The sequence below is a fragment of the Elgaria multicarinata genome, chromosome 8 (genome assembly GCF_023053635.1).
Source record: "Elgaria multicarinata webbii isolate HBS135686 ecotype San Diego chromosome 8, rElgMul1.1.pri, whole genome shotgun sequence".
Lineage (NCBI taxonomy): Eukaryota > Metazoa > Chordata > Lepidosauria > Squamata > Anguidae > Elgaria > Elgaria multicarinata.
In genome coordinates this window covers 75,631,177-75,647,885 of record NC_086178.1, presented here as the reverse complement: position 1 = coordinate 75,647,885, position 16,709 = coordinate 75,631,177, and the positions used below count along the sequence as shown (strand labels likewise).

Genomic DNA, 16,709 nt, shown 5'->3' with positions numbered 1-16,709 from the left:
TAGTAGATTTCCTGTATGCACTAGAGGAGGATTGCTGCATCTAACTTAGTGGGATCAACTTTACGGTTCTTTGCAGAAGGGGCTGCATGCATGTGCTTGAACTCCTACCTACACACACACACTCACACACAAAACCCTAGGCTACACTGCAAACTGTTTTTGCAGCTCCTGTTATCCTCTGAAAATCGTTATCTTCAAGGCCTTCTGCAATTAAACACAAGGCTGCTGTCTAAAAAAATTGGGGAGAAATCCCCATCTGGCACCAATACCAGCTTCAGAAGAGGGAAAAGGAAAGGGTTTAGTTTCTTCTATATACCCACTCCAATCCTATTATCATTTTCCCTCCTCAACCAGAGATTTTTAATGCAATTTGCATTTTTAAAACCCTGCACATTAGATGCAAAAATATACTTAATGTCACTTGTAATTTGGCCCCCAGAAAGTACATCATCTGCTGTCTGTGAACAACGTGACTTAAAATCTGCCCATGCTAGGGGGCAAACTCAATGGTGACACTTTCAAATAGCATCTGGCCTTTAGCAAGACAAAACTTGAATGCCTAGGAATCATTTCATGGCATTTGCCACTAAAACAAATGAAAAGAGAAGCTAATATTGGTAGACGTTGATATATTGGTAGACATGGATATAAAGGTTAAATTTGACTGACCATAAGATCAACCATATGGTTTTGTGAAAACATTATTGCTGCCTCAGACAGGAGTTAAGTCTGCACAGCTAGTATCCGTATGTTAATGCAATCAGCTTTCAGTAATCCAAAATAGCATTTTCAAGGTTGACATGTTCTGTGTTTCTCACATTAAAAGACAAAGTATTTAATAACTTAGAGACATCCCCTGGAATAACGTGTTAAATTATTCATATCCCCCAGGAATCAAATTTTGGGCACTCATAAAAACCTGTGTAAATTTATTTCAAGATTATTAAGGCAAATCAAAACAGGTATAATGGAACTCAGTATAACATGTAAAAATTACCGCAAATTCATTGTCTGGGGTTTTCTCCCCTTTTCGAACTGGTCGTGAATACTCAAATCGCTGAACCTCATTCACCCTGTAGAAACTTTTTAAAAAGGGAGACACACAATTGCATACATCTTTTGTTATAATAATAACATACATACACTTTACAAGGAGGCTTTGAAAACCTAGCCATAGCAAAAGAATTGCTATCTACATGGTGATAGCTGTGGAGTAATTTTAAGTGAGCACTATGTATGTGTCAGTCTTACTAAGGGAGAAATCAGTCTTGCTAAGGGAGCAGCTTAATAAGGGAACAATCCTATGTCCCCCAACAGCATCTGGGGACACACAGGGTTGTTCGGTTTCCTGGCTCCGAGTTTGTAGAAAGCGCTCTGAGCTGGGAACCTGGAAACCACACACACACCCCTTGTAGCTGGCACAGAGAGAACTATGCTGGTTACCTTACCTCTCTGCATTTGTAAAATGGACCATGGGATGGGGAAAAGGAGCCGTTTCCATGGGTGGGAGGGATTGTGGACATGGAGCTACAAATATCTCCAGCTGTTCCCAGGCTCCTTCCCTCCCCAAAACCTCCGCTACATGGGCAAAATCGCCTGTCTTGCTAAAATGCAGAGCAGGTGGTATGCAATGCTTCCTGCTCTGCATTGGATACACATACACTCGGGTTCAGAGATTTATGAGTACCAAATATGCATCCCATAAGATTATGCCCTAAAAAATTATCAGAAGAAACTTTTATCGAAGAGCTTGGATACAAATCATCAAAGCTCAGAATAAACTTGCAAATAATTCCAGAAACGTTCTAAGGCCACAGAATTATTTACAAGCCCATCTGCCTACACATATTTACTGTAATCATTTCTGGGACATTCACACATACACACTATTTGTACAAATGGCTTTTATTTTATACACCTTTATGTTATCTTTATCAACATTTTTATCCTATCCTTCTACAGAGACCACGGTGGCATGCATAGTTCTCTTCTCCCATTTCTTTTTCCTCACAAGTATCCTGTGAGGTAGATTATATTAAGTGTGAGTGACTGGCCCAAGGTCATGTAGTGAGCTTCATAGCTGAGTAGGGATTTTGAAAATCGGTCTCCCCTGTCCTAGTCTGACATACTAGCTGCTATACCACACTGGTTATTTTAAATAGGTAATAAATATCTTAGTGAAATTGTGCTTTTAAAAATCGTTTGGGTAATGGGAGCTGCTGTGTTCATCTCCTGGTCTGTCAAAATCCTAGGATTAGAGCAGCCTGGGTAACTTCTGGCCTGCAGAAATTCCCTATCCAACTCATGAGTTTCTTCCGTATGCCTTACCCCTTCCACCTCCAGTCCTGTGCAGGAAACCCCTGCTCTTATCGTGGATCACTGATCAGAGATAAGAGCTCAGATGCCCCTGCTTAGCACTGATGAAAGCTGCACAGTGCAGAAAACCCAGCTCTTATTTCCGATAGCGATGCTATAAAGTCATTTAAACTTTAAATACCCTGCTCTTTAAATACCATTGAAATGTAAAGATATTTAAAGAGCAAGTTATTTAAACTGGTCCTGGAAACCAGAAGCTTGTTTCAAAAAGTTGTTTCTTGAGCTTATTTATTGAGTAGCCATGCATAGCACTGAGCTATGGTTTTTACACTTGGTGGGAAAATGTCCAAATTGGTATGAACTGGTATCTTGCCCCATCCATTTTGCTTTGGCCCCATCCACCTGTCCTGGATCAGACCAAAGATCCATCTAGACCAGCATTCTGTTCACACAATTGTCAAACATATGGGAAACCCACAAGTAGTCCTGAGTGCAAAAGCCCACCCACTCATCTTCCCCAGACAATAGTATACACAGGCATACTGCCTCTGATAATGGAGGTAGCATACAGTCATTAGGATTAGTAGCCATTGATAATTTTTACTGCCAGAAATTAAGCTTTAGGAGAGGCATTTCAACCTTTTAGAAAGGGGGGAAAGTGCACAAAAGCTAGATACCCATAAAACAATTGGTGGTTGGGGAAAGGGGATTGGAGCTATCTGGAAAACCCTGAAGGGCCAGATTTGGCCCCCAGTAGGGTTGGATGTGGCCCATGAGTCTCAGGTTCCACACCCCTGGTTTAATCCTTTGTGCCTACTTCTTCTTTCTTCTGTTACGATCCCTCAAGCTACAGGTACATTCCTTCAGGGCATTTATCAGGTAATACAGTCAAGCAACTACAACCTACTGAAACCGTTAATAGTAATTACATATCAGTACCTTAATATTTGCTCTGATACTGGCTTGTGAAATTTTGGTGGCAAATCAAGTTTTGGCTTTACAGTAAAGCACTGAATATCTGAATTGTAGGGTTAAGAATTACGTAGCACTTAAATGAGATATTGGCAACTCAGGATCACACCAATATAAATCAGCATGTTTGCATTACCTGCAGTTACCTCCAAGAAACCAATTCTTTTAGGTGCACAGTTATTAACAGAAATTGCACCAGACCAATAAGTATCATGCACTTCCACTAGTGTGCTTCATTTAATTGAATGCAAAAAAAAGGTATGTCAAATGCAATATGTAGGGAAAACTATAAAGGACCTAAGAACAAGATTCTGTAACCGTTCATCTACGATTCTTACCAAAAAACTAGAGCAGCTGTTGTGAGAGATTTTAACTGATCTACACATTGGCCTGGTTCAGACAACACACTAAACCATGCTGCTTAACCACAAAGTGGTTAAGGGAATACATTAACCCTTAACTACTTTGTGGTTGAGCAGTATGGTTTAGCGTGTTGTCTGAACCAGGCCATAGTCGCCCAGATTTACAATTGCTTCCAAATGAACAAACAAAGGACACTAACATACTTGAAAGAAAGGAAAACTTCTGGATGTAAGTCCATACAGCCTTAATCTGGAGGACAATTCATTAAATCTATATCACCCACTGATTTTTTTTCCTCCTTAGGAATTATCATTTTATCTATACATTTTTCAGTACAGATATCAAAGAAGGGCAGTGACACTATGGATTCTTGGAAAAGTAGAACACTTTTAAAGGATACATTGGCCCGGGGAGTTTTTAATGTCGTCACCTGGAGGAGATGTTGTCTTCATTTTTTCAGCATTAGGAAACTGAGTTAACAACCTTGCTTCAAAATCTTCCCGACGTTCATATTCTTTTCCTCGGTAAATAAAAACTTTATTCTATAAACAAATATGAATGAATGATTGACATTTATTGTACTAGTCCTTAGATCATTACAGCAGAAAACCAAGGAACAAAAATTTCATAAACTTACATAACAATGCAATAATCACCAATTAAAATTAGTTGTTAAAATTGTTAACATTAAAACATATTCTTAAAATAGCAAGCAGTTTCATGTGTTTGTAAGAGGTGGGCAGAAGTTACAGTGTGGTCCACAGCTAGCCAATTACCTGATGAGGAGTCTTGCATATAAACTTACATAAAAATACAATTAATCACTAGTTAAAATTAGTCATTAAAATTATGAATTATAAAAGTTAAAACATATTCCTAAAATAATGTTTACTTATAAAACACATGACGTTATATGAGCTTATATCAGAATGCATATCAGACTGGATCCAACCGTATGTATTTTGGATGCTACCATATAAAAAATGTGCATGCTTTCAATATCTCCAGATCTAATTTATAGCCAAGCAGCAGCACTGAAGTTAACGAATGCAAGATAAGTATGATCAAAGTAAGGTTTGTTTCTCAAAATCTTTCCAAAATTTAAAAGACAAAACCTTAAATAGAAGTGAATAACTTTCCACATCTGAAGATAAAATAAAATCGCATATTACATCACATAGCTTTCCTACAATAAGCTCACCTCAACAAATGCAAGGTACTATGTAGGATTAGTAATGTGTACCATTTTCAAATGCCAACATACCTTAACACAATGTTTGTTTCCATTCTCTATTAAAGGCACATTTACAATGGATATATTTATTCTCCTGCTTACCAAATATTGTGCAAAATATACAGTATCAATAGCAACTCTATAAGAAGTACAACATGCATTTTGATATTTGCGGATAGAGGAAGAAGTATGGAAATAATGACTCAGACGCCAGAGCTTGGATAAACTAGGGCCTCTTTATTTAAGATTGGGAAATTCACCTTTCCCTGGATCTGCATGTGAAAATGCTGGAATCTAATTGCTCTTTCTCCAGGAAAGTAGCCTGTGTCACGGGTAAGTCTCTTGGCCAAGCCAGGAGTCGGGTAAAACCCAGCTCTTTTCTTACTCTAAATGTGTGTGCTTGAGGGAAACCACACCGTTTCACCCCCGCTCGGGCCGCTTAACATCGAGTAGGTGAGACAGTGAGGTCCCCAGAGGCAGGCCATATCCTGGGTCGAGAGCCGCTGAGTCCCCAGTGGACCAGGCTTCAGAACCTGCCAATCACCATAAAGGTGCCCAATGAGTGCTCACCAACCTCATCTAGTCCTAAGATTCCCGCCAAAGGAAGGCGTTCCCCAAGCCGAAAATTGAGAGGCCTGGGATGCGTGTGGGGCCTACTTTTAAAGGGAAGCCCTGCCCATGTCTCACCTTGAAAAGGTGCACAAAAGGTGGGTCATCCTTTCCCCTCTTCACTCCCACAAAAGCCTTGTCCTGTCCTAGCCGTGCCAGCAGGGTGGGAAAGAGACTTACTGGCAATTTTCATATTTTCCATTTTACTTGCCAGCAATTTCTGGGGTCACGTTTCTTTTTAAAGATCCCCCTTTTTAAGAATACAACACAATTGTAACCCACGTGTTAAGAGGGTTCTGTCCATTGATTACAATTGTTCTCTTATTTTGGATTCTAGCCTTTCACTGCACAGATTATACAGAAGCTGCAGTATGCTAAGCTAACTCAGATCCATTTGATTCAAATATTCAGGACAGCTTTGCCACCTCTCTTGTGATTCCTAATGATTCTCCATTGAGTTGTATTTAGCAATTCTAAATTGCTAGCAGATAACTCTGCACACTGAAGTGAATGTGTACTGTATTGTAAATTAGTGTGCATGTGACAAAATACTCAAGATCTCATAGACCTGCTTTTGCAAAGCTAGCAGGGAACTGTGATAAATTTAAGGTTCAATCCTAGGAATTCTTAGTTCAAAAAAGTTCTACCATGCTGGGAGTCGTAGGACTTTTTTTATGTCTAAACATGCATCGGAGTGTGCCCTTACTTGTCTAAAGTTTTGTTCAAACTTTCTCTATGTTTTGTTCTGCAAGGAAGTTTACAGAGGGCATGTCTACACCTTAAGGGTGTAGAGGGAGGGAGGGAGGGAGGGGGAGGATCGTGGGCTTATCTGCTTCCATGATCTTCCTCCACATCTTGACAGCCATGCAATGTCCCGGAAGGAAAGAGGGACATTGTGGCCACTTTTTTTTTTTTTTTTTTTTTTTAAAGAGGAGCCCCACATGCAGGGTGAAAATCAAGGTAATCCACCCCCCCGTGCCCAACCCCCTACCATCCCTTGAATGGTGAAATTGCTTCCCCCCATGAGCACGGAGCCACCCTGCGCGTTGGCCGCGGCTTGTACAATGGCTTGCTTGGATACTGCCTCATGATTTCCTGCTACATCTAAAATGCCTAAAGAGCTATCTGGGTATTTTAATTATGTAAAATTGCCTTTGGTTCAATATCAATCAATGGGATCCCATTGCTGATTTTCTGGTAGCAAGCATTGGGCAACATGATAATCTCTATGGCTATTTGATAAATGAATTCACTGGGGTGAGGAGGGAATGATAACAAATTAAGCACTCAATTGTTATAGTTTGTTTACTATTCTTGCCTGTCACAAATCAAACCCAGGAGCTTCAACGTGTGTGAACAGCAGTGACCACAACCTGTATTTTTCCTTGTTACAATTATTATTCCATCTGCACACTCAGTAATTTTGATCTAATGTACAGCCTTTTAAATTATTTGAAAATTATATGATTCATAAGCACAGACATAGCATATGGCAAGCGTCTTCTAATTAAAATAATAGAGCGTAGAGTACATATAAAGTAGTACACGCAGGATTTTTTAAAAAATAAATAAAAATATTGGATATTTCATCAACATTGCACTCAAAAGTGTTTTGAGAAGGAAGAGATTGACATTTTCAAATATAGCACCTATCAGTTATGGATCAAAAGCAGAAAAACATTTACCCGTAGAAATGTTGGAAATCCTTGTCCATAGTATCCAACAGCAAAGTAATCTGGTTTTGGTCTGATTACTTTCACGATGCTTTCATAGAACTGTGCTTGCTTTTTCTGTATAGGAAAAATAATGTAATAAAAGAAATCTTTCACTGGACAGGATAGTATTTTCTTGTTAAAATTGTATTTCCCATTTCTTTGTAATCCTGCCCCACCCAGTTATTTTGAAGAGAAAATGCGAAGTATTTAATGAATTTCTTCCTGGTTTTGGAAGCTGCTATTGCATGCATGTTAACAAAGGTTTGACGTATATTATATTTCCCACCCCAAATGAATTTCGTTATACTTTATACCATTTACTGAGCAATTGTCATTAAAGGTTCCAAATTCCTTTCTGCAGTCAGTAGTATAATGTCACATTTATTATTTGTCTAGCACTTTATTATTTGTGATGCACAGAGAATTTAAGAAGACGAGCAAGGCTGGCCCTACCATTAAACAGAACTACCTAGGGCAAATGAAAACATTAACTTTGACTAGGGACGTATGAGAAATTAGTCTGAGTTATTTTTTAAAATCAGGATTTACCCAGGTCACACCTTCCAGACTGAGCAGACTTGGGTGCGATTCTGCAGTCAAAGTCCATATATTTCTGAGCTTGCAATGTGATTCATGGACCAAAAAAATGTGTTCACACCATGTGTACATTTGAAAAATGCACATAAAATGTGCACAAATACACTTTAATCAATGGGAGAAGAATGTATACATGGCAAAGATGTGCACAACTGATGTATATATTTGGAAAAATTCTTCTTGTGAACTCATCCCAAAGGTGTTCAGGACATTTCATATGAAGGAAATATTAAAACTCCTGAGCCAACTTTAGGGCATCGTTGCAAATTCACTTTGGTTCAATTCATACATCATGTTAATACAATGGTTTGTATTAACCATAGCTTAGAATCAAAACTATGGTTTGCACTTACAAAAAGACAAACCATGGGGCAGAGCTGCTCATCAGCCTTTCTTTCCATCTGCTTAGAACTTGTGTTTCTATGGTGCAGGAGTGTCTGAAGGTGGAATAACAGCTGTAATTATAATTTGGCAACATTCCAAATCATAATTAGCACAAACCAAGGTTTGCAAATCTACTTCAAACCATGTTTTCTGATTCTGCTGCCTGGTTGAAAGCCATGGTTTGCCAATTCAGATATTGCAACCAAATTAAGTTAAGCTTCCTCTGTTGTCATTTTTCAAGCCCTTATCTGGAATGGAAAAGCAACTTATACTTTTTAATATAATTTAATATAAATAAATAACATACACAAGTAAGTGGTGGATACCAACATAGCTCAATTTTTGTCAGATATGTTCAGTTCTCCATGGTAAATACATACACTGTAGGTGAAATATGCTAAATGTATAACAAACAAGGTATTTTTTCAACAATGTATTTCCCTACCACCTTCTAATTCAAAACGAAGACAGATTGTAATTACTCATTCACAAGGCCAGCAGAATGTATACAAGGACATGTGCTGCAGATTTTTTATGACCTAGTCATTCAGCAACAACAATTTGCATCTATCTGTGTGTCACATATGCTGCTCTTGAAACAGGCGTGAACCACCAATGAAATTTGGGAAGTCTTTAATACAAATATAAATTGTCTTCAGATTCCTATTAACCTCTTCAGTTGGTAAATAGCTCTGCAAGTATTATAAAATATGCATTTAAGCTGCAGGGCAAATTCTACCTGGTTGCAGAGAAAATGATAAGAGAGGAACTGAACCTGAGTTCAATCCATAGAAGCAACATTTGTTCACTTGTCAGCAAAAGAACAGTGCCAATATGCAAACAGCATCAGAAGGAAGTTATAACCAAAGGAAAAGCAGTTTAGAAATTGTCATCCTGTCTAAAATATCATTTACACAAACACAGAGTAGTCTCTGCTAGTTTAATCATTCTCTGTACTACAAGAGTCCATGAGGAAGCCTGTTTTCCAAGATAAGTGAAAATGCTGGAGTAATGCATGTAGGGGAGACCAGTGGCTTTGGTCCACTTCAACAAAATAGGGCAGGCATAGCATTGTGTCCTAGAATATGTAGTTACATGACCATGTATCTCACCACTATAAAAATGGATGGAAGGAATAGAAAGCAAGCAATTTGTTTAGGTACTTTGGGGAAATTAGCAAGTCAAAGGCAGAAAATAAAAATCAACTTCGAAATACTGTACTGTGTAGTATTTACTGTATAAGTTACCAGTAGCAACATCAATATCACTTGGGGGGAAAAATGGTTATACTTTGAAATCAATTCCCTTTAACATAGTTTTAGGCCATAGTTTGCTTGAGGTTAAAAATAATGGCAATGATTATTTTCAACAGAAACAGAAACACATTTCTCTTTTAATCCATTGTGAAATCCATCCAGTTAATTGATCAGCAGCTAACAACCTTTCTAATAGCCCCATATAGTTTGCCCTTTATTGAAATATTAAAACTTAAAAATTTAAATTCCAGAAAACAATATATGTTTACGTTAATTTACAATGAACTGAAAAGAGACCTACCAGTAGTTCACTCAGTTGTTCATAATCAAACATTTCATTTTCGTATTGTTCTGCAAGTTCTTTGCCCAAGGCGATGGCTTCTTCCCACATCTGTCAAAAATACAACGGAACCTCAGTCAAACACTTACATTTTAGTAAGACAATTAAAAATAATAATCCAAAACTATATGTTACAATTTGTTGGAAAATATACTGGTCATATACATTACAACAAAACAAGTCTTTTGTGATAGCTTTGTTTGAATATTCACTTTCTGTTTGCTGCACTGTCTATTCTGTTGTAGTCTACTTGACAATTCCAAAAAATGTTAAGTTGCTCTAGTGATCTTTTATAGTAAAATACTTAAAAGATTATGATCGTGATGATGACATTTTTAATAGACAACCTATACTATACTTTTCAGATATCTATATTCCATCCCTTCTTCTCTTGTCAAAGAGGTCTTGGGAATAGATATGCCAAGAAAAGTTGAAAATTAGATTTATTTGGCATAGCTGTGGTCAGACCATTGTACCACAGGACAAATAGAGAAAAGTTGTATGATCAGTTGTATGACCAGTGAGCCTTAACCTGTATGTGCATAAGAGACTTTATCCAGGGACACTATATTCTCCTCAACATGCAACACAATCCTATTGAGAAGTAAGTTCCACTGATTTCAATGGGACCTACTCCCAGGTATCTTTGTGTATAGGACTGCACTCATAGATGACCACTCAGACAGTTTCATACATCATGAAAAATATATTGTATGATGAATACAGTTACATGGAACAACAGCTTGCTTTTTCCAAAATATCTGGAGCTATCTGTGATCCACTCAGTTATGCTATTACCTTGTACCTCCTGCTTTCACAGGCTATAAATATTATAATGTTCCTAAATAAATCAATGATGCATCCACATCTTGAATATTAGATGCGCTTTGGGTCACCTTGCATTAAACAAAATAGTCTGAAAATGGCATGGAGAAGAGTAAAGAAAATGCCATCCATATGAATGGAGGTTAACAGTGCATTCCTATCCACATTTACTCAGAAATAAGCCCTGAAGTGCTCAGTGGGACCTTGGCCCTTTCTACACCTAAGGATTATCCCAGGCAAATAAAGGGATCATCCCTGCTTGCTCCCAGGATCCTCTGTGTGTCATTTGGATGCACAGGGATGATCTGGGGATGATCTTGGGATATAGGCATGGTGTAGACAGGCCCTTATTCTCTAGTAAGTATGTTCAGGATTACAGCCAAAAACAGTTACAATTCTCTAACACATTTTTTTTAAAAAAAAAAGAGGTAAAAAGGACAATTGATTATTATTATGGAAAAGGTAAACAGAAGCTTGTCTTTAATATAACAAAAGATCTAAATGACACCCAATGAAGTTCACACACAGTAAGGTTTATTTTTAAATGATTCTCTCCACCCCATGCAGTCCAGTTTCTATGGAGGACTTAGCACTGTTTCATACATCCAGCTGCAATAGCATGACACAGGAGTGAGTGTAAACCCTTTCCTTATACCATGCAAATAAACTTCATTGTTGAGTCAGCCCTCCACAGGAGTGCCTAATAGTACTTGGTTTGCATGATTCTCCCCCTTGTTGGGAAGAAATTGTGTGAACCAGGTCTCCACTGAAATGGGCACTCAGGAGATGTTCACACTAAAGCCTGTGTGGAAGAGGGACTTCTGCTCCTCCTCCACCATGTATTGACTCCAAAAGTAATAGCAAACATACTGGGTGTCTGGTGGGGACAGTAAAATAGAGAGGTTTTTCCCTTTCCTCTTCTGGTACCAGTATGAAAGACCCAGTGGCTCTTGGAAGAATTAAATCACAGGCCTTTCATTCTGCCATGCTGGCACCATGCAGCGGGACAGGGGAAGCAACATACACCTCTCTTCCTTTCTTCCCATAAGACGTCCGGTACATCTTTAAGGCAAGGTTGTTGAACGTCAGGCCTGCAGCCCAAATCTGGCCCATCTGGGGTTTCAATTTGGCCCAGATGACCCCACCAATAGTTGCCAATAGTTTGGTGGTTTCCTGGCCTTTTTCATTCTAAAAGGTCAAAATGTCTCTCTTAAGGCTTAGGGCATGGCTAGACGAGGGTTTATACCAGGGATCGTCCTGGGGTCATCCCTGTGCACCCTGTGCACAGGGATGTGCACCCTGTGCACATGACACACAGGGGATTTTGGGAGCAGGGAGGGATGATTCCTCCCTTTCCCTGGGATATGGCCCTTCAGAACAGCAAAAAGTCTTTATATTATAGTTTCTAGGCTGGACTAAGGATAGGTGAAGTCCATCAATGAGAGCACATCACCACACATCGCCATTTCCTTAAATCGCAGCACCAATGGAACAGAGAATAAGATTATTGCAAGATAACTTTATTATATCATTTGAAATACTAAAAGAGGCTTAATAGCCTTTTTAAAGTATTAGTTTGCCAGAAATATGTTTCCTTTTGCTGCACAGAATGCCATTAGGCATCTATTAAAGAGATCCCTTTTCTGTCAAAATAGAAAATACCATTTATTCTGCTTTCCGGTTAAAAGAAAATGACTGCCAGGTGCAAGTTTTCATTTCTTGACCTTGCCTACAAGAGCGTTTTCTCAAGAGAACATTGTTGGCGTAAGGAATTTTTTTGTGGGGGGGTCCTTTCTACAAGTTTCACTATGTGTTGTTACAGCTTGTTTTTGAAATCCATCATTGGATACAGAAAACCTGGGACCAGGAAAGAGGATTGTCTTCTTCCTAGATATTCAGAGTGCTCCTGACACAAGAGAATGGTCTGGAGGCATGTAACGCAGCAGGTGTACCCTATAAGCTGCCTGGATCGGAAGACCCCGGGGAACCGTATGTAACTCCCTTTTTTCCCCCTTGGTGGCAAAGCCAAGGTATACATATAATAAATAAATCCACTGCAGCACTGCAAAGATTTTACCACCTAGCTTTAAATAAAATAATTTGTCTCTAAAGTCCTGTGAAAACTCCGGCAAACTTCAGCACAGCAAATTTATTTGAGATACGGCCGTGTGATTGTCACAAGAGCTTCTGATAACTGAAATCTATAAATATTCTTGAAGGTCAATAATGTCCAATCTGCTGCTTCTCAGATTTCCTGCTTTGGAACTTTTCCCAGCTTTGCCTAGGACATGGCAAGTCATCTAGAGGAATGAGCTGTAGTGAGAAAAGAGAGCCAGTATATATAGCATCTTGTTTGATGTATGTTTTTAATGCACACAGAAAAAAATCCACCTGGATAAGGCACAACTGAAGAAAACTGGGGATACTGCAGTGGAATTTTTTTTTAAAAAAACCTTTCTTTTGCTGAAAGGGTGAGGCTTAAGATCCATCTGGGGTACACCAGGTTTCATTTCAGCAAGCCCCTTTTATAGGAAAGGGTTAGATTCTGAAAAGGAATGTCTGTTTTTGTATGGAGACAACTATAACTTAATGGTTCATGTTAAAACAGAAGTATTCTTAAGGATGAAATGCAGGGGTCTGGTTTTGTATGCTTTGAAAAGGGGTTCTTAACAGAGAAAATGAAGTATATATTTTAGCGATATTGAAACTGTTCCAAGGATATTGAAATTCTACCCAATTTAAGGCTAGGTTAAAAGGTTAGGTTCCAGAATAGAAATGTTGGTTTGGAAGAATGTAAACTCCTAACAGAGTCTGAAAGATGAACACTGCATTCTGAAAGACACTTTAAGAGCTGGCTCACACTTCATAAGAACAGAAGTGCCATGCTGGATCAGGCTGAAGGTGCATCTAGACCAGCACTTTGTTCACACAGTGGCCAACCAATTGTCAACCCATAAGCTGGACCATGGTGCAACAGCACCCTCCCACCCATGTTCCCCAGCAACTAGTGTATATAGGCATACTGCCTCAGATAATGGAGGCAGCACATAGCCATCTGGACTAGTAGCCATTGATGGCCCCCTCCTCCTCTTCCTCCTACACCCAATGATGTAGCCTTTATAAGAAGGGCATGCAAATACACCTTGGGCTTTGGAGCCCAACAAATATATCATTTCAGATGAGATAAAAAGTGCATTTGTACACATTTGTGAACCGCTATTAGACGGTATAAAAATGTAATGAATAAATAAATAAATACACCTATATGCCCTCAACCCCTCTTGGACAAATTGTGTGCACAAATGTATGTGTGCACATGTGACATTCTACATGTGGTGGCATGGCACATTTGAGCACCGACTTCACCTAGGCATGGATGAGCCTTAAATCTATTTGTGGTGTCCAATATTTCCACAGAGGAAGATAAGGTTGTTTGCCATATTTTTTGTGGGGTTTAAAGGTGAATTGTATTGCATCAAATGGCCAAACTAACTGCGATGTTAAATGTGCTATTGCACTCAATGTGCATGCTTTTAAAAAATGAAAATAGCACCTAATGAGGTTATAACTATCAGGATCACAGCAGGTGGGGAAAGAGATTTAACCCTTTCCTCTCTCATTTGCAGTCTGAAGGAAAATCCTTCCTCTGAAGCAGTTATTTGCCTTTGCAGGAAATCCCAGTAACACATGACCAACGGGAGGAAGAAACAATTGGTTATCTCTCTTATTGCTTCTGAATGTAGCTTATGGCTATGCTCTACCATTAATGCACACTGCCTTCTCAGAACAGAATTTTATTCAGTGTTCTCCAGTTTCTTTTGACTATAATAGGCCAATTCTCCACCTTTCCCCCACTTTTTTTGTTTCAGTTTTCTGTTACCTTCTTTGTCTTCATTGGTTGCTTTAAAACTCCCCTTCCATTTTCCAGCGAACCAGCAACCCAACTTGAAACATGGAAAATTTAGGTTGTATGAATACAAAGTGAAAGAAATATATTTTCACGTAACAATTTGTCCCACCATTGTTTATCTAACGGTTGGAAATAATGATGTTAATATGGATAGACAAATTATCCTGCTACAGTATACTTGTAATTACCAGCAAAGTACAAGATGTACTTCAGATGATGATTAGAGAGTCTGTGTAGATTTCTAATCAACAAGAGTGAAATACAGAATGACGAATACTCTCAGGAAGTCAGTTTAGACCTAACTTACTTTTCTTGTAATATCTAAATCTGAGGCCCTTTCTGTTGGGTTATTGTGCTAGAACTTTTCTCTTTCTGGAACTCTGTTTGTGCTTAGAAACAAACACACATCACGCAGGTCTTACACAGCAGAGCTGGTTTATTTCCTTCAGGCTTCTGTGCAGTTCAATTCAGATCAGTTCAGATCAGCACACTGAGGCATACACAGAGAGCAGTGATCATAGAGCAGTGATCTGAAAGCAGTGATCAGTTCTATTTTACACAAGTGAGAAACTATATACAGATCTACACAATTCTTATCTACATTACATACAGCTGTGATGAGGCTAACTTAGAATCTTGGCAAGGTTCTCAGAACAGCCTCTATCTCAAGGTAATTGCCCACAGATAGACTTTCTCTGTTTAACCCTGAGATAGCCATACACACACAATTTTAATGACTAAGCAAGTATTTCTTTTCATATACTTAACAGTCCTCTTCTTGCGCATGTTGTTTAAATTGTGTTATAATCTGAGACCTAGCTTTAAAACATCTCTTTGTGTTTTACCATTGAACGTTCCACCTGTCTTTTCTCATTTTGTTTTATTTTGAATACCCATTTACAGGTAATGGCTTTACGACCTTCAGGTAAAGGTACTAGCTCTCACGTTTCATTTTTTTTTATTGCTCTGATTTTTTCTGACATTGCTTCATGCCAGCCCTGAGCTTCTGTAGGTTCCATTTCTTGAATTTCTTCAAATGAAGTAGGTTCATAGGCTATTAGTAAAGCTCTATGAGAAACCTGTTTGCTTTGGTATTCATCTGAGTAACGAATTGGAGCTTTGCGTTCTTTTTCTGATCGTCTTGGCATAGTTACAGGCATAGTTTCTTCTTCTATAGTTTCTTCTTTATCCCTCTCTTGCTGAGATTGTTCAGGAATTTCTTCTGTTTCTACAGCTTTCTGTTCTATAGGCAAACTTACATACTGTTTTGTTTCTTGCATTTGTTCATGAAAAACTACATCTCTGCTCACAATTATACTTTTGTGATATGGAGACCACAAACGATAGCCTTTTGTTTGTGTATCATATCCTAACAGTTTACATTCTAAACCTCTTTGAGCTAGCTTTCTTGGTCTGTTTTCTTTCTGAATATGAGCAAAACATTTACTCTCAAAAACCCTTATATGTGACACTCTAGGTTTTCTTTTGTAAAACATTTCATATGGAGTTTTTTCATGTACAGAGTGGTAAAGCCTGTTTAACAAATAATTTGAGGTGGACAAAGCTTCTGCTCAGAACAGATTAGACAATCCTGACTCTTTCAATAGAGCTCTTAACATATTCTGCAAGGTTCTGTTTTTTTTTTCTGCAACTCCATTTTGAAATGGTGAATATGGAGCAGTAAGGTTATGTTGTATACCCTCATCACTGAGGAATTTTTTAAATTGGTTGCTAAGAAATTCACCTCCCCGGTCCATTCTTAGATTAGCTATAGGTTCTTTAAATCTATTTTTATTCCACTTAACAAACGCTTTAAACTTTCTAAAAGTTTCACTCTTCTGTTTTAACACATACACAAATCCAAATCTACTGTAATCATCAACAATAGACAAGAAAAATCTGTTTCTTCCTTGACTTGTCTCAAAAGGACTTGCAAGATCTGCATGAATTAATTCAAAAATTCTTTTTGTTGTTCTCTCACTATGTTTTGGAATGTTTGACTTATGATACTTGGTTTCACTGCATACATTACATTCTACATAGTTAGAACATGGTTTGATTTTCACCCCTTCACACAATTCTGGAATCTTAGAAATTATTTTATAGTTGGCGTGACCAAACCTTTTATGAGTTAAATGGATACACTCTTGGTGTGGTTTGCAATTGGCTATTGTTTTTGTTGTGACTT

At 38.3% G+C, this 16,709-nt stretch overlaps 1 protein-coding gene across 1 annotated transcript in view; it reads right to left on the bottom strand.

Moving 5' to 3' along the window:
- The window catches only part of DOCK1 (dedicator of cytokinesis 1), a 427,979-nt gene that overhangs the window by 53,175 nt on the left and 358,095 nt on the right, over window positions 1–16,709 (bottom strand). The window contains exons 39-43 of the mRNA XM_063132809.1: window positions 9,748–9,837; window positions 7,180–7,284; window positions 4,052–4,193; window positions 3,256–3,334; window positions 998–1,082 (exon numbers count right to left, since the gene is read on the bottom strand). Of these exons, the coding sequence (XP_062988879.1) occupies window positions 998–1,082; window positions 3,256–3,334; window positions 4,052–4,193; window positions 7,180–7,284; window positions 9,748–9,837 (501 nt within the window). The remainder of the gene's footprint in view (window positions 1–997; window positions 1,083–3,255; window positions 3,335–4,051; window positions 4,194–7,179; window positions 7,285–9,747; window positions 9,838–16,709) is intronic.